The sequence below is a fragment of the Gracilinanus agilis genome, chromosome 4 (assembly GCF_016433145.1).
Source record: "Gracilinanus agilis isolate LMUSP501 chromosome 4, AgileGrace, whole genome shotgun sequence".
Taxonomy (NCBI): Eukaryota; Metazoa; Chordata; class Mammalia; order Didelphimorphia; family Didelphidae; genus Gracilinanus; species Gracilinanus agilis.
The window spans coordinates 181,285,879-181,304,545 of NC_058133.1; the positions used below are offsets into that span (position 1 = coordinate 181,285,879).

An 18,667-nucleotide genomic window follows, 5' to 3' on the forward strand; every position below is an offset into this window, starting at 1 on the left:
GATATTGGGAAACAAATAGTGGGTGAGCTTGGAGAGGCAGCCTCTGTGCTTTGAAATCCAGCATTAAAAGAAGGTGCTTAAGTTATTAAAGTGAGCCATTTTAATCAGCCAGCCCTCCTAGAGGACTGGGGATTAATGTATTTTTACCACAAAGCCAATGAATCTATTCTGGTCATTTCAGGATCGCTCTCCCCAGCAAGGGAGAAAATTCTTCTTCTGCCCTCTCAGTGGGGTAAGAAGATGGAGTTTTACCTGGAAATTGATCCCGTTACCTTGAATTTGATTATCCTAGTGGCAAGCTATGTCATCTTGCTGCTGGTTTTTCTTATCTCCTGTGTCCTCTATGATTGCAGAGGAAAAGACCCCAGTAAGGAGTACGCACCCGAGGCCCCTCTGGACCCTCCACCCTCCATCCAGCTGGTCTTAATGCAGCAGAGTGCTCCTGGGAGCCACTGGGCAAAGGGACCTGGACTGCCTTATGGTACTTCGGCTCCTCTTGGGAAGAAGAATACAGTGGTGTGAGGGGTGCCAGGCAGGCGGCGGGCAAGGGTTGGACCCTTTCTTGACAGGCTCTACTCCTCCATCATGTTTGCCTTCCCCTGGCACGGGACCAGCTTAGGCAAGTAAGTAGAAGCCCTCCCTCCCTTTATCCTTGCTTACCCACCCCCCACTTTGAGTTCACCGTTTGGGGGTATTAAGCTAGAAGGGTGGCATTTGGTCATGTTCTCCAGTAGGAAAATCTCGATGATATTATTAGAAAAGGGATCGCATGTTTAAGTCTACAAACCTGCTGTCAGGACAGGACAGGAAATATAAAAGCTTCTGGGAGAGATTAACATTTAAGTCATAGAGGCAACAGAAGGGATACCCATATAACACATAACTTCCGTGAAGGATGAGATGGGCTTACAGCTGTTCTGCCTTCAGCAAATCCTCACTTTCCAAAACATTCATTTGGTGTCATTTCAGCTCTGGATCATGCCCATAAATGCATATGGCCATCTCTGCGCACTCATTTTCCTTCCCTGTAAACCCAGGTATTTTTTTATAATGTGAAAAGAGAATGCTAGAAAGAGAAACTTTCAAATGCAGAATTGATGAATCAGGGGACTGCTCTGATAGACTGAAGAATGTACACAGGTTCTTTCCAGCTGCAGGTCAAGAGACTTGGCTTCAAAAAGAGGGAAGGGGTCCGGATTTGGAATCAGAGGACCAGTGATCAAATTTCCAGTTGGCCACTTTCTTCCTGGGTGTTCTTGGGCAAGTCGTTAATCTCTCGGAGTCTCTGTTATCCAATCTATAAAAAGAGGGGTTGCAATCAATGATCTCTAAGATCCTTTCCTCCTCTAAATCTCTGATGCTATGTATGACTCTTCCAGAATACCGAGGATTCTCTGATGTGTTCTAGTAAAAGTGTCCTCATGCATTCACTCATTGGCAAATTCTGAATTATCTCTATGGAGCTTTTGTGTCTGTCTCTCTCAACCCAGATCAAATAATTCCATTCTATGAGATGATAACTTCTAGAACATGATAGGAAACAAGACTGAGAAGCCATTTTTCTCCTTTCTAATACAGAATGCAGGAGACAAGGTTTTCTGGAAGCTATGTGGCTTTAGCTCAATACTTCTGCCCAGCTGTGTTGTCATATTGGTCTTTCATCTATTATGACCACATGAAAACAACTCCTCATTACTTGGTTATGGTCATTGGGAAGGGGCATGGTATGGATAATATTTTATAATAAGGCTATTCTTCAATCTAAAATCATTTAGCTTATCAAAGTTTTTGCATTCTTAAATGTAAATTTATTATATCTCAGAGTCAAAATATTCCATATATATATGAAAATATATAAGTATATATGAGCATATATATGTATCTATATATGTATTTATGTGTATATATAAAAAAGAGACAGAGACAGAGAGTCAATGAAAAAAGAGCATTTACCATGAAAGGTTGTATTTCCTATGGACCTTATCTACAAAGTGAAGTTCACCTGAACCAATCATCTCAGGATTGGGAGATTATTTTTCCATTAAGGGCAAGTGACCCGTATGAGAAAAGAGTCCAAAAAAACTGAGAACTTCATGGTAGTTTTTTTAAAAAAGCAACTTGATTTTTTGTAGATTTAAAAAGGGGAGGAAAGAGGGAGGAGGAAAAAGAAGGGGAACACATAATCAGAGAGGGGAAGGAAGAGAATGACAGAGAATTATAATTCACTCAATTTTTAAACTAAGAAAAGAAAATACACAAAATTATTCATACTTCAAATGCTAAACAAGACATAAGAAAACATATTTTTGGATCATAAATTTCAAGCTGAAAGGGTTTTTTTTAGTCAAATTTCAAAAGTTGATTTTGTGTCCAAGCCCTTAATTTTACAAATGAAGAAACTGACCCTCAGGAAAATCAAGTGATTCACCCAGATTAGAGTAGTAAGTGACTAAATTGATATTTGAACTCATGTCCTATGACTACAAACCCAATGCTCTCTCCACTGCACTACATTATCACATATTACAAACAATTAAAGAGAAAATCCTAAAGAGGATAAGAAAGAGAAAGCGTATAAGGAAGGTGGTAGAGATAGGGTGCAAGAGAGAAAGGAGAAAGAACATGGAAGAGAGACAGGAGAAAGAAGGATGGAAGTCTTATTAGAAGGTAAAAACTATTCCTTTTGCACCTTCATTCACTTCTGTGAAAAACTATGAGTAATATTTTTATTGCTCTTTGAAATTCTGATCCATCCTCCAGCCCTGGAAAAGAGTTTCTTCTGTACTGTGAAATAGCTTCAAATTTTAGAATGTTATAGCTGGAAGGAATCCTGAGATCTAATCCAACCCATTCTGTGGAATTGAAGAAAAGAACACTAGAGTTTAATTGACTTCCCAAAGTCAAACAGAAAGTTAAAGACAAAGCTGGTGTTATAGAACATTACTCTGTCTCCGCTTTCATTTTAAAAATTAAAATTATTATTAATATGATAATAGCATGTATAAAGTGTTTTATTTATATTTATTTATATAGAGTAATTGGGTGGCACAGAGCTGAGCTTGCAGTCAGGAAGACCTACCTTCCTGAGTTCAAATCTGTCCTCAGACACTTACTAGCTGTGTGACCCTGGATACATACTTAACCCTATTTGCCTTAGTTTTCTCATCTGTGAAATGAGCTCAAGAAGGAAATGGCAAACCATTCCATTTTCTTTACCAAGAAAATCGCGCATGGGGTCACGGAGAGTGAGATATGAGTGAAAACAACTGAACAACAAATACAAGGGGGGGGGGGTTGTTGTTTTTAAAGCCTTTCCTTCAGACTTAGAATTAATACTAAGTATCAGTTCAAAGACAAAAGAGTAGTAAAGGCTAAGCAATTGGGGTTAAGTGGCTTGCCAAGGGTCAGCTATGATGGGTCTGAGATCAGATTTGAGCTTAGGACTCTATCCACTGAGGCACCTAGCTATCCCCAAATTTAAGATTTTAAGGTTTGCAAACCATACTATCTCATTTAATATCTGCAAAAACCCTGAGAAACTGGGGCCATTATTATCACCTTTTTTTCAAATTATGCCTTATTATTTTTCAAATAACAGTTTATTTTCTCCTGAAATTATGATTACGCCTAAGTAAAAGTACCACCTACTTTTAGCAGTGTATTTAGGACCTTAGAAGTGTCCATTGATTTCTTAGTCACATCCTGAATGTCCTTCCTCTTTTCAAAAACTGTCTAATTTTTGTTTCATTTATAATTTTGTTTCGTCTGATTCGTTTCAATCAAAATTTTGATTCAGGCTATCCCATTCCCTAAATGATTAGGAATTCTATTTGGAATTATAATTTATTTCATCATTCTGACATTTGCCTCAAGTCTTTGCTCCATCCCTCCCATCCTACACCAAGTTATTGGACTGCAAGCCTACTTTTTAATCTAGCTGGTATACTACACAGTGGGAAAATATAAAAGTTCAATTAAAAAAAATTAAAACCTCCAAGCAGAAAAAAGTTAATCACCGTTTACAGCTTTCTTGATCGTGGCAAATCAACAAATGTTCCACTTTGAATAAGATAGCCAGAGCAGCCTACCAGGAAGAGATTATTCTACGGGCTGCTGTACTTTGACCAGAGCTAGCATCTCACATGGTGCCTACTGGTCAGGTGAAACAAAGTAAAGGGCCAGATCAGCTACCAGCAAGGATGGGTCAGAGGTCCTTCACTGCTTAGGTTATAGCTAATGGATAAATCATCCCTCTACCATCACCCCACAAAGGATATACCTTCTGTTTATTGTAGGGAGGGTGTCGACCAGAAATAAAGTAATAGATTCTATTAATTTAATTAAATTAAAATTTAAAAAATTTAAAAATTTAAAGGAATACAGTTATCTTCTACTTAACAGAAGATAACTGTATCCCTTTTATATTTTAATTGAAATAATTTTTGTGATTAGAGTATTTTTAGCACAGAGAACAAAGGTGGTATAGGGATTAAGAAGTTGACTACAAATTGGCATAATACTGGACTTAGAGTCAGAAAGATCCAAATTCTAATCAAGTCTCAGCCATGGAGTAGCTGTGAAACCCTGGACAAGTTACTTAGCTGCTCTTTATCTCAGTTTCCTCATCTCTAAAAAGGGGATACTGAACACCGAATTCTACCTGAGTTCAAATTCCAACTCAGATACTTACTAGTTGTGGGACTGTGATCGTCATTTAATGACTCTCAGGCTCAGTTTCCTTCTCTGTAAAATGGAGATAATAACATTGCATCTATCTCAGAGGGCTGTTATGAGGACCAAATGAGATAATAATTGTACAGTGCTTTAATACAGTACCTGGAACAAAATATAATGTTAGCTAGTATTATCAAGTCGAAAAATGGGATGGGAGTTATAGGACTTGTTCACAAAGAAAGCTCTTAATGAAATTCAAAGAACAGCTATTTGGTTAAATCAATAATCCTCTCAGTGCTCCTAAATGTTGGTCAAATGCATTGCATCCTGTGGATACTGTGGTAAATATTAATTAAAAGTTGTTGATTATATGGTGGATCTAGCTGGTAGAAAATGGAAAGACCCCGAAGCATAACAACAATGGTGGAACTAGCCTTTACATACATACACACAGAGTACACCTCTTTTCATTGCATCTGTGGTTTTCTACCCCCAATTCCAATGGAAAATTTCCCCAAAGGAAGCAGAACTGATGCCTATTTATCCACCAAGCTATGATTCAGGCTGTGCCATGGCTCGTCCAGAGAGAGAGAAAAGTCAGGCATCACTTGATAAGTTAATGATACTTGAGAGAGCTTTTTGTCTTGTCGGACTCATCATGGCACTCTGTGGGTGTTGCTGGATGAGGTCACCTTGGAAAATCCCAGCGTGTGGGAAAGGATTCTTACTTTGTTTAAATTCCAGACATCGGCACTACTGAATGTTGGTTTGTGTTGTGTTTTTTTTAAATTTAGTCATTTTCAGTAATATACGACTCTTCGTGACCCCATTTGGAGTTTTTTTGGCAGAGAGAGTGGAGTGGTTTGCCATTTCCTTCTCCAGCTCCATTGCACAGATGAGGAAACTGAGGCAAAGGGTTAAATGACTCACCCAGGGTAATACAGATAATATGTATGTGAGGCCACATTTGAACTCAGGTCCTGACTCCAGGCTTTATCCAGTGTACTACCTGGCTGCCCTGCTACTCAAAGAGGCCATAATAAAAGTAAGTTTTATGGAAAGGAATAGCTTGCATTGAATGAATGTGAAATGGCACCATTTTTCTGGCCCTTGGATTCTTCATCTATAAAATGAGGGGTTTCGTAATGGGTCCCTTAAAGTACTATGGAAAGAGCCCTGGACTTGGAGTTAGAAAAACCCGAATTAAAGTCCCATCTTAGATACTTTCTGGCCGTGCAACGCTGGACAAGTTATTCACCTTTTTTTTTTTTGGCCTTAATTTCCTCATTTGTACAATGGGGATAATAATAGCATCTACTTCCCAAGATTGTTGACAGAATAAAATATAAGATCATATCTATAAAGTGCTACATAAATGCTAGCTATTATTCTCATTTTTATTATGAGTAGAAATGGTGGAGAGAGAGCTTTGCACTCTGGGTAAGAGGAAACAATTATAATAATAGCTAGCATTTATATATCACTTTAAGTTTGCAAAACTCTTTATAAGTATAATCTCTTTTATACTTCAAACAACCCTGGGGAATGGCTGTTATTATTATCCCCATTTTATAAATGAGGAAACTGGGGTAAAAAAGAGGTTAAGTTACCTCTCCAGGGTCACACAGATTGTGTCTGAGGCAGAAACTGAATTCAGGTCTCACCTGTAGGTCCAAAGTTCTATCCACTGTGCCCTTTAACTACCCCACCAATAAGAGCGGTCCAAAGTGGGATGAGCTGTCTCAGGGAGCGAATAGATGCTCCTTTCCTGGGGAAGTTTTCAAAGGATTGATGACACTTATCTTGGCTGCTGCAGCAGAGAAGATTCTCTTTCTGGTACAAGTTGACCCCTGGGGGGGCCTTTCCGTTCTAGAATTCTTTTCAAGGAAAAGGAAAATCTTGTACTAAACAAATTTAGCCGAGAATAAGAATTGAGTACTTGTTGCTGAAGCAACTAAGTAGACAACAGACAAAGAACAGGGCATCCAGATAGGAAAATCTGAGTTCTGATTCAGCTTCAGACACTTATTAGCTGTGTGATCCTGGGCAAGTCACTTAAATTTTGTCTGTCTCAGTTTCCTCAGTTCTAAAATGGAGATAAAAAAAATAATAACAGGGTTCTTATGAGAACTATGAGATAATATCTGTAGAGTACCTAACAGATAGTAGGAATTTAGCAAATACTCATTCCCTTCCTTCCTTGATAGAGTTAATAGTATCTGAATTGTTGGGAATAAGCAAAAGTCCCCAATAACTGGACCGCAAGACACGGGTCAATGTTATTGTATTTTTTCAAAGGCAGCCTTATTCTGCGTGACATCATCATGCCTGGGCAAGCTAGAGGTTAGTGTCAGAGGTGAAACAAGACAACATTTGCTTAATATACATCTGTTGCAACAGTTCATCTGAACTTTGGTCATCATTGTGCTGTCACGGTGTTCCAGATAAGAGTTTTCGAGGCCAGGACTAAGAAAGATCTTGGCTAGGTTACAGTCTCCCAGGGTAAGGAAAATTAATCCCCATCCATTTAATTTATGGTCATGGCTCCATTGTACCCAGCCATTATTTTAATTAAAACGCCAGCTTTGTGCTGAGCTCTCCAGTGGATCTAAGATTGGGCATGTCCAACTCTGGTGGCCACAGCTTATATACTAAATTAGTCAGGCAGAATGAGACTGAGAACTTGGAGAAAACAGGAGGAGCTGAAGTGAGACAGAGAAAGAAGAATAACTGATGGTCTTAAGAGAAAGAGAAAAGAGAAAATTAAAATTTCCAACAAGTGCCTAGAAGGGAATGTGGCATTGGAGTTTGGAATCCAGGTTGTTTGCCAGGAATAATCTCAGTGTTTCTATCTTTCCTGAGAATTTATCAGCAAGTTTTCTTGCTGTTTCAAGGGCAAAGATTATATTTTTAGAATGATAGTAATTTTTGCCAAAAGGGCATATATACAAAGTGTCATGAAACATATTGCTCATTTCTTAGGTCTAGAAGGGAATTCAAAGGTCACCTGAACTATCTTTCTGCCTCCAGAGAGGAAGATAATTTTTAAAGTTCTTTTGAATTCTAATTCAGAATACATCTATACTGTAATAAAATCAATGCATGCACAAGAAAATGCAAGAACAACAGGAACAATCAACAATAACAAATGGAGCATCCAGATTAGGCAGTCTTAACCTTTTTTTGAGGCATGGGCTCCTTTGGCAATATGGTGATACCTGTAAATCCCTTCTCAGAATAATGTTCTTAAATGCATACAACACAGGATTATGAAGGGGGCCAATTATACTGAAATATAATTATTGAAAAGTTTTAAAAACAAGGTCATGTGAATGTAGATTGAAGCATATTTTTAACTTTATTTTTATTGTTTTTTGTTTGTGTTTTCTTTTGCAACATGCTGATGTGGAAATATGTTTTGTATGTCTTTATATATATAATTGACATCAAATTACTTGTCTTCTCAAGGAAACAGGAGGGTAGGGAGAGAGGGAGAGGATTTGGAACTCAAATTTTTTTAAAAGATTGTTAAAAATATTTTTACATGCAATTGGGAAATAGTTAAAGAAATACTTCTTTGGAAGAAAAGTCATGATAAATTTGGACAGCATACTAAAAAGTAGAGCTATCACCTTGCCAACAAAGGTCTATTTAGTCAAAGCTATGGTTTTTCCAGTATCCGTGCATGGTTTTGACAGTTGGGCTATAAAGAAAGCTGAGCACTACAGAATCAATGCTTTCAGTGGTGCTAGAGAAGACTTATGAGAGTCTCTTGGACAGCAAGGAGATCAAATTGGTCAGTCCTTAAAGAAATGAAGTCAGAACATTCACTGAAAGGTCAAATACCGAAGTCAAAACTTAAATTCTTTGGCCACATCGTGAGAAGACAGGACTCATTGGGAAAGACTCTGATGCTGAGAAAGATTGAAGGCAAAAGGAGAAGGGGACAGGAGAGGAGGAAATGGATAGATGGTGTCACAAAAACAATGAATATTAATTTGGACAGATTGAGAAAGAGTGGAGTACCTGGCATGCTATGGTCTATGGCAGTGATGGGCAAAGTATGGCAGGCGGGCCAGATGCGGCCCCCTGAAATGTTCTATCTGGCCTTGTGACATTATTTATAATCTGAAGAAAACAATGACTAGGATACAATACAATGAAACTTTTAAAGAGTTGCCTTAGAAACAGACTGATAGATGAGCATTTCCTTTCCTTTGACCCCCTCTTTTAAAAAGTTTGCCCATCACTGATCTATGGGATCACAAGGAGTCAGACATGACTGAACAACAGCAAATAAAAAATTTTTTAAATAAAAATAAAACAAGCTCATAGACTCCACAGGTTAAGAATCATAAAAGATTAGTTTCAGAAGACAACTTAAAAATCCAGTTCCCTTTGACAGATGAGAAACCTGTAGCCCTGCCTGGGGAAATGATTTGTTCAAGCTCTCAAAGTCAGTGAGTAGCAAAGCCCATTTTAGGATCATGCACATAGGGAAAATTAGGTAAGTCTTGCCCATAATTGATCATAAACACAAAAAGGGAATTTTCACTTCCTTTGTAAAACTTTGCTGTTGTGTCATTTTCAGTTGTGCCCAATGACTCTTTATGATCCCATTTGGGGTTTTCTTGGCAAAGATACTAGAATGATTTGCCATTTCCTTCTCCAGTTCATTTTACAGATGAAGAAACTGAGGTAAACAGAATTAAATGCCTTGTCCATGATCATACAGCTATTAAATGTCTGAGGCCAGATTTGAACTCAGGCAGATGTCTTTTTTTAATTGATTAATTAAGAAATTTTTTCTATGGTTACATGATTCATGTTCTTTCCCTCCTCTCCTCCCACCCTCCTCCCACAGCCAATGCGCAATTCCACTGGGTTTTACATGTGTCATTGATCAAGACCTAGTTCCATATTATTCAGATAAAGTCTTCTTAACTCCAGAACTGACATTTATTTACTGAACCCCACTATGACATTAAATTAGAAGAAGGTTGAGGGAGAATTAGACAGCTAAATGCCATCCAGTGACAATGGCCACCTTACAGTTTCTCACGTAAGACCGCAGGCTGTCCCTCATGCCTTGAATTTTTTCCCTCCTCACCTCAGCATCTGGAATTATATGATTCCTTTGAGGCTCAGCTAAAGCCCACCTTCTGCAAGAAGCTTTTTCACCCTTCCTCCTTGTTAATCTTAGTGCCTTGTCTCTGAGACTACCCAAATTTCTTCTGCAAAATTTTGGTTGTATATAATTGTTTCTCTCATGAAATCATGAGCTTCTTGAAAGCAGGGGCTGGTTTTTGTTTGTTTTGCTTTGTTGTATACCCGGTGGTTAGCACATTGCCTGACACAATACATACATCATAAATATTAGATGACTGACCAAAGGCCTGCCTGATGCCCCTTGCAACTACAAGCTAAGAAATAGATAAAAACAGGCAGATATTTCTAGAATGAGCTAGCCAGGATAAAATCCTATACTTATGACTGGCCAGCTATGTTTCAATGTGCTGATGTTGGAGGCACAAAGATAAGAGTAAAACAGCCTTTGTCCAGAAGGAGAGCGAGGAACTTATCTGGAAAAACTGAAACATTATTGACAACTCAAAATGATTTGGCCCTGGTTCTTTTGTGTTCCCCTCTCTTCTTCCATTCCCATACAAAAAGATGGTTTTTCCCCTTCTGTGGCAGAATCACCATCGGGGTAACACCACAGTCTTCTCCATGTTCCCATTCTGTGACTTATGGAATCACAAATCTAGAAAGGAGCTTAGAGGCCATCTGATCCTTCAATTTACAGATGAGGAAACTGAGATTCAAGAGAAAATAAGAGCAGAGGTGGAATTTGAACCAGAATCCTCCAACTATAGGATCAGGGTTTGTTCTCCTATACCATAGTACTCCACTCTCAAAAGAAAACATGGGACAGACAACAAGTTATGCTGGAAAAGTCACTGGCTCAGGAGAGAAGTTTCATTTACCAACTCTATCACCAACTAGCTCTGTGACCTTGAACCACTTCTTCCTTCTGGACCTTTTTCTTCCTCAGGAAAATGTGGAGTTTGGACTATTTGCTATCAGACCTGTCCAGCCCTGGATTTTTGCAATTCTTCCTTTCCTTTTCCCTGTCCTTTTCACTCTCTTCCCAAGCTGGCATTTTAAGATGAAGTATGAAAGCAAAAATGAGCTTTAGAATTTGTCCTAGAAAACTCCTGATGTCTGGCAGCATCATTGCTAATTAGGGAGCCCCACACCGAATACACGGTGACAGTTAAGAGAGGTTGGGGGAATGAGTTAGACCTTTCTTTGTACCAGATGTATGCCCATGCCCTGTTACGCAACCTCTTTTCCATCTGACATTCTAAGCATCTATCCCCAGGTTGCCATTTCTTCACATCAGTGATTGTTTCACCTTCCTCTCGAGGAGAATAAACAGAAGACAAATGGTCCCCAAATAGGCATGTGGTGATGCATGGATTTCATATTTGGAGAGGTGCATTAACCGAACTTATCGGTCCCAGATGTATGAAATGCTGAATTTCCCACACCACGTGTGTCTTTTGCAAAATGAGTCTCATTGGATTTATTGGGGCCTCACAAACAGTCCTTATTTTCCGGGAGAATATTTTTCTTCTACCCCCGTGGAAGTGAATTTCAGATATGTTCATTTAAAACAATAGATAAATCAATGATAAAAAAAACCATAGAGATGAATATGTAATATATACACAAGTGGGGTGTGTGTGTGTGTGTGTGTGTGTGTGTGTGTGTGTGTGTGCCAGACTCTATGCTAGGTGCTGGAGAAAGAAAGACAGAAAACAGAAAAGAGTCTCTGACCTCAGGGATCTTACATTCTGTGGGTAAAAAGCAAGGTGTTCTCAGCCTAATCAGTTTGCAAACGTACGCCTCAATCCAGTCCTCATGGTGGGTTGGGGGAGATACATTGTGCGGATTTGGTCCAGAAAACCTTCACCAGCCACTCTAGATTTCAGAGGTTTAAGTGCCCTGGACTACACCTGAGGCTTCATTGGGTCTCTAGAGCAATGTATTTGGAAGCTCAGGAGCAAAAGTCACTTGAAAGATACTTAAAATTCATAGAAGCTTCGCCATAACAATGTTATGTCGAGATTGTCCTCTACATCAGTGTTTTTTAGAGATTTGGCCCTTTTCCCAGTAGCTGATTATTGAACATTTCACGACCATTTCTAAGATTTTTTTATTATTATAGGTAGTAGTAGTCTCTGTATCTTTCCATTTTAAAAAAATGGGGGCAATCAATTTGTAGAATTTTAACTTGAAAACATCCTAAAGAAACTTCTAGTCTAACATTCTTCAGTCTGCAAATCTGGATGCCAAGGCCCAGGGGGATAAAATGGTTCTCCAAATTGGATCATCAGGATTATAGCTCTAGAATGGAGGACACCTCAGTGGCCATCTAGGCCCAATCCCTTGGGTTATGGATAAGGACACTGAGGACCAAAGAAGTTAAGTAACGTACCTGAGAGGATACAGGGAGTATCAGAGATGAGCTATGGACCACGGGGTCCATGACTTCCAGACATCTGTGTTTTCCGCTGTACCGCACTGCCTCCCACATCGGCTAGTGCCTGAGAGAGAATTAGAACCCAGTTCCTAGATCTGCACTTTTTCTACCATACCATGAGTAAGAATGATACTGAACAGTTATGGAGATGGATTTTGATGATTAAGATACTGTCCTGTCTCCTTCTCCTTCCATTTTTAGGTACAATTGAGGGAAAAGGACTAGAGGGGGGAGTGTAATATATACTAATATGTGTGTCCATATGTATTTCTATAGAGGAAGAGAGACAATGCACATATACATGTAAATACCCAAAAACCCTTGTAGTGTCAGCATTTATCATATATACACTGTGTGTACATATATACATGTATGTATGTATATATGTATGCATATGCCTATAAATGCATTATTTGCATGGCTGTTTTCACACATACATGCATATACATACATGTGTCCATATGATGTGTGCTGCATTATGAATTGTGTATTCTCGTGTATCATAATTATGGGTATAGACATGTGTGTGCATGTAATTTTTGTTGTTCAGAAGTTTCCATTATGTCCAACTCCTCATGATGTTATTTGGGACTTTCTTAGCAAACTGGAGAGGTTTACCATTTCCTTCTCCAGCTCATTTTACAGATGAAGAAACTGAGGCAAACAAGTTAAGGGACTTGCCTAGGATCACACAATTTGAGGTCAGAATTCAAATAAGGGCTTCCTGATTCTAGTTCTATCCACTGTGCCACCTAGCTGCCTACTATACATATGTACATGCATACTTGTGTGTGCACATACATGTGTTATATGTGTGTATATTTATTGTGTGTCTGTACATGTGTATAGGCATGTGTTATATGAACACATCTTTATATGGCTTTTAATGAAATGCATATATACACATACATGTACATTCTATATGTGACATTTATGTTACATTCTGAATTGCATAGGCATACATGTATAACACATATGCCTATAAATGTGTGTATTTTATTGTATGCCAACTTGAACATCATTGTTGCAAGATCACCCTCTTGTAGGCAAAGTGGGGACCTCAGAGTTTACAAAACTCCATATTCTCTGCATCAGGGCTGCTCCCCACAAGTGGGTCTTCTCTGGCACTGTTCTGCTTTCAGGTCCCCTCTGTGTCCCTGGTGCAACTTGAGTGTGTCCCTTAGATAGTATGTGTGCTTTGATAGAGTGTGTCCTTTAGCTATCGACAGCTTTAGTTCCAACACTTTAAAGTAGTTGTGACCTACCTTCAAGCCCACACAACATATGATTTCTAAGACTCTTACAGTCAGTGAGAACAAGAAAAAAAAAACAAGGAATAGCCAGAGCCAGCACAGGAGTAGAATTAGAAGGAATATGTAAAGACCTTTGCCTTGTTTTTCTGTGACTACTCATTCTGACTGAGCAACAATATTACATGAATACAAGAAGGGGATGGGTGGGTACTTCCATATTAAACTTGATGTATACTTTTTTTTAAATGTCTACGTGGTAGATTCACATTCACATACAGTCCTCTTTTCTGTCCTGCTAAAGGAAAATGTTTGTGTTTGTTGATGAACATCAAGTTCATAATAAAAAACAATTTTTAAAACAATGTTATAATGGTGTGGGGAGGGAAGGGAGGGACTGAAAAATATTTTAAATACAAATACAATGTTACAAAGAGGAGGAGAAGGCCTGGAGATGATAGAGGAGGAAAAAGGGGAGGAGAAAGAGAAGGAGGAGGAGAAAAAGGAAAAGTAACATCCCCTAAACAACACATAAGAAAGAGAACTAGAACAAGGAGGACAAGAAGAAAAGGAAGGGAGAAAGGATTTTTCAAAGCCCTTTAAAGTTTGCCAAGCTTTTCACATATATCTTCATATCTAATCCTCACACCAAAACAATCAGGTAGGTACAACAAATCTTCTCTCCATTTTATCAATGACAAAACTGAGGTCCAGGAAAGTTAAACTTTAAATAGTCCATCTAGGCTGTAATATAATAATCTTAAAGTATACTACCAAGAAAGGCTAGTGACCGCAGGATTAACCATTAAAGAAATACTCTCATCTATAAGATGAGCAAAATCCTTTTTTATTTTTTTTTTAGCTTTAAATGCCAAAGAGAAGAGTTTGTGGTTCAATCTAGAGACAGTAGGGAGCCATCAAAGGTTTCTAAGAAAAAGAATGATGAAATCAGAACTGTGTCTCAGTTATACCAATTTAGTAGCCATGCAACAGGGAAGAGCTGCTTCCATTTAGGAGAACAACTGGGCAGGTCTTGCAGTTTATCTTGGTGAGAGGCAAGGAGGACCTGAACCAGGATGGTGACTACCTAAGAAAGAGGGACAGACGTAAGATAGCCTGTGGAAGCAGGTTTCATAGCACTTGGAAACACAAAGGATGTGGTAAGGAAAAACAAAGAGAGATGGATGACTATGACATTCTGAACTTGAGTAATCACCAGGTAAGTGTCTTCCAGAGAGGAAGGTAGTCATGTACTTGACAGAAATAATGATGTTTAGAAGAGTTAGGGTTAACACAGAAAGAAGTTCGATCTTGTATATATTGATTTTGAGGTTAAAGGGTCCATCAGAGAGTTATTGATGAAGGGAAAATTAAAAAAGGGAGGGAGCAGGGGAAAGCCAATCTTTCCATTGGTGTGAGGATCTCCTTTATAAGACATTATTGTTTTTAGTTACTTTTCAGGCATGTCCAACTCTTTGAGATTTTCTTGGCAAAGATACCAGAATGCCTTGTCATTTCTTCCTCCAGACCATTTTACAGGTGAGGAAAATGAGGCAAACAAGGTTAAATGACTTACCCAAGATCGCACTGCTGGTAAGTGTCTATCTGACTCCATACCCAATGCTCTATCCACTGTACTACCTAGTTGCTCTTTAAAAAAAAATGAAGAACACATAAATGGACAACGTTGTATATGCATAATTCAGTTTAGTAACCTCTGCCAAGCTGTAATTCTCTGTTTCCAAATGCCTGATGGCCATTTTTACTTGGACATCTTGCTAACACCTCAAATTCAATGTGTCTCCTCATCTCCCCAACCAGGATATCCTCCTGACTTTCCTTTTTCTATTAATGGTGCTTCCATTCTCCCATTTCCCCAGGCTCGGAACCAGAGAGAGACTTTCCTTCAAACGTCTTTCTCTCCCCCAGTCACAAACTCCCTTCATTCCTGTGTCCCATTAGTTTATCTATCCTCTCCTTCCTTTTTGTTCTTTCCTCTATGACTGCAGTTCCAGTCTTCATTCTTGCCAGCCTCTTTACTAATCTCTCTGCTGACAGCTTCTCTCCCCTCTAATCCATTGTGCACAGGGCAGCTAAATTAATCTTCTTTAAGGACATGTCTGATTATTCTTGTTATTCCTCAGTGCAAAAGCCTTTGATATGCTACATTGTCTACCAAGTCACGTCCAAATTCTTCAACCTGGTGCTCCAAACCCTATAATAATAATAATAATAATAATAATAATAATAATAATAATAATAATAATGGCCAACATTGGGGGAAAGCAAGATTTTATTAAGCACTTACTGCTTTAAACTTTTCATAGCACATAACGAATATTTCATTTTATCCCCACAATAACACTGAAAATTAAGTGCTTTTATCATCCTCATTTTGCAGATGAAGAAACTGAAGTGGCCAGTGGTTGTGACTTCCATAGGGTCACACAGCTAGAAAGGGTCTGAACCTGAATTTAAATTCAGGTCTTTCTGTTTCCAAGTCTATCGCTCTTTCCATTGTGCCATTTAGCCTCTATAATATAGTTCCAACTTTCCAATTTTATAATTATAGTTTGCCTGAGTTCACATCTGGTCTCAGAAACTTCCTAGCTGTATGACCTTGGGCAGATCACTTAACCCTAATTGCTGAGCTTTTACTGGTCTTCTCTCTTAGAATTGATACTAAGACTGAAGGTAAGGGATTTATTTTTAAACCATACCTATAAAACTTTAAGATTTGTAAAATACTTTACTTTTTTTTTTCATTTGAGCCTTACGACAAGCCTGTGTGATTATTATCCTCATTTCACAGCTGAGGAAAGTGAGATCCAAGGAAGTTAGACAATTTACTTGGTGTGGTACTCCAAGTTAGACAATTTACTCGGTGTCATACAGACTAGAAGATATCAGAGGCAAGATTCAAACTCTGGTCTTCCTGACTCAAAGCCCAGCATTCTATCCACTGTACAGCCACCTAGTTATCTCACTACTCCCCCATATAAGCTCTTCTTCCAAATTCATTGAATGACTCATCTTCCCTAAAGATAATCTGCCCTCTTCTGCCTCCAGTGGGTGATTATGCTGTTTCCTCCTCCTGCAATGCCCTCTGTAATTTCATTCCCCAAGGAAAAGATAGATGAATTCTCCCATCCTGCTCAACTCTTCCAAAGCCTTTCTCAGCCTTTTTATTACAGTCAGACCATCAGTCCACAGATTAGAGAATAAGATGTGGCACGGGCTAGAGCAAAGAGCCCTGGGACTTAGAATCATATACGTCAAGAACTGGGAAGAGTTTCTCAGGCCATCCAGTCCAACATCTTTCCTCCATTTTTCAGATAAGGAAATCAAGACCCAAAGAGGCTAAGGAATTTTTTCCCAAAGCTCATAGCACCTGGTATTCCTAGGTAGTCTCCTAGCCAAGTTCTAGCCAGGACCAACCCTACTTAAGCAAACAAGATCGGACAAGACAAGACAATGAAAATACATGAGTTGAAGTCCAAGTTCTGATTTTTACTAGTTGTGGGATGCTGGGTAAATATATCATGCCATAACAAATTAAATTAAATGGGAATGGGGGGGGTGGTTTGGGGAAGCCACAAATGACACACAAAAACCAACATATCTCCTTTCCCTAGAAAATGGGGATGATATCATTATACAGTTACTTTGAGGGAAAACCATAAAACTTTTTAAATGGTGTTACTAATAAACTATATCATACTATGTGAAGGTCTAGGCATGTGGTCTTCCCCACTACAATGTAATTTAAGTTCCTTGAGGGCAAGGGCAGATTTGAACTCCTAACACTAATGAAAGGGGGAGAGGGGAGAAGGAGATGGGGAGGAAGAGGAGAGGGATCAGATCTGTGATTTTCTCTCTTAATAGAACTTTGAGTGAGACAACTGCCTCTAGTGATACAGATTTCTAACTGCTCCATAAAGATACTGTTTTAAATCTTTCTGATCGTGTGGATAATGGACCCCTTAGTCAGGCTGGCAAAGCTTATAGACCTCTTCTCAGAATCATTTTTGTAAGTGCCTATAATAAAATTTGCTGTGATTACAAAGGAAGCCACTTACGTTGACAGTTATCTCTCTACCTAGGTGTTTATAGAAATATATTTAATACATACAATAGAAATCAGACAGGGCAGCTAGATGGCTCAGGGGATAGAATGCTAGACCTGGAGTTAGGAAGACCTGAGTTCAAATCTGTTCTTAGATATTTATTAACTGTGACCCTGGGAAAGTCACTAAAGCTCTGTTTGCTGAGGCAGCTGGGGGGCACAGTGGATATAGCACTAAGTCTGGAGTCAGGAAGAATTGAGTTCAAATCCAGTCTCAGACACATACTAACTGGAGAAATGTATTCATCTCCCGGAGAAAGAAATGGCAAACATCTTTGCCAAGAAAGCCCCATGGAAAGTATGGTCCAGAAATGACTGAATAACAACAAATATAAATAGAGATAATATACTTAATATTTAAATATGTGTTTACAAATGCAGGCATCCCTTCCATGTTGTAACTTTTCCCATCATGATTTTGATATATCATGGGTTGATACAAGAAATTAAATGTGAATTTTGAGAGAGTTTTGTGGAAGTCACAGATGACACATGAAGGCCAGCAGATGACACAGAAAAAAATTGAAACTATTTAGCCAATAAACAAATACTTAGCCCAAATTTTACCAAATGGTACTATAAAAACACCTTAAAAGGAAAAGGAAAGATTCAGACTTTTTCTCTGATACAAAGAGGGCCAAAAAATTTTACACAGATTTTCCAGATCATGGGGGCATCATGCCCCTACTCCCCACTGTGTGGAAGGGAAACTGTACATATATGTATATATATACACACACACACACACATATATATATTTATGTTCCCAGACTTTGAGGCCCATCTCTCACCACTATGCCACAGCTGTCTGGCACAGAGTTCATGCTAAATAAATGTTTCTTGATTGATTGAATATAGTAGACAAGCAGTAAATTCTTATTAATTATACTGATGACAATGACATGTATGTATCCTAATTTGCAGAAAATCCTTTGCATATTAACTAAATTTGTGGGTGGGTTGAGGGGGCAAGAGGAGGGGAATTAATGTCAGAACAGCAATTTATCTAAAAAGATATCCAAGGGTTTTAGTGGACTCTTGAAATGTGAGTCAGCAATGGGGTATAAG

At 38.6% G+C, this 18,667-nt stretch overlaps 1 protein-coding gene across 1 annotated transcript; it reads left to right on the forward strand.

Annotated features, from left to right (window-relative positions):
* Positions 1–240: 240 nt before the first annotated feature.
* Positions 241–522, forward strand: LOC123245564 (small integral membrane protein 36-like). Its single transcript, XM_044674514.1, has one exon. It carries the CDS (start codon positions 241–243, stop codon positions 520–522), a length of 282 nt encoding a protein of 93 aa, XP_044530449.1.
* The last annotated feature ends 18,145 nt before the right edge of the window (positions 523–18,667 follow it).

Coding starts and splice junctions, on each gene's coding strand:
- LOC123245564 (XM_044674514.1), top strand. CDS start 241: ATGGAGTTTTACCTGGAAATTGATCCCGTTACCTTGAATTTGATTATC.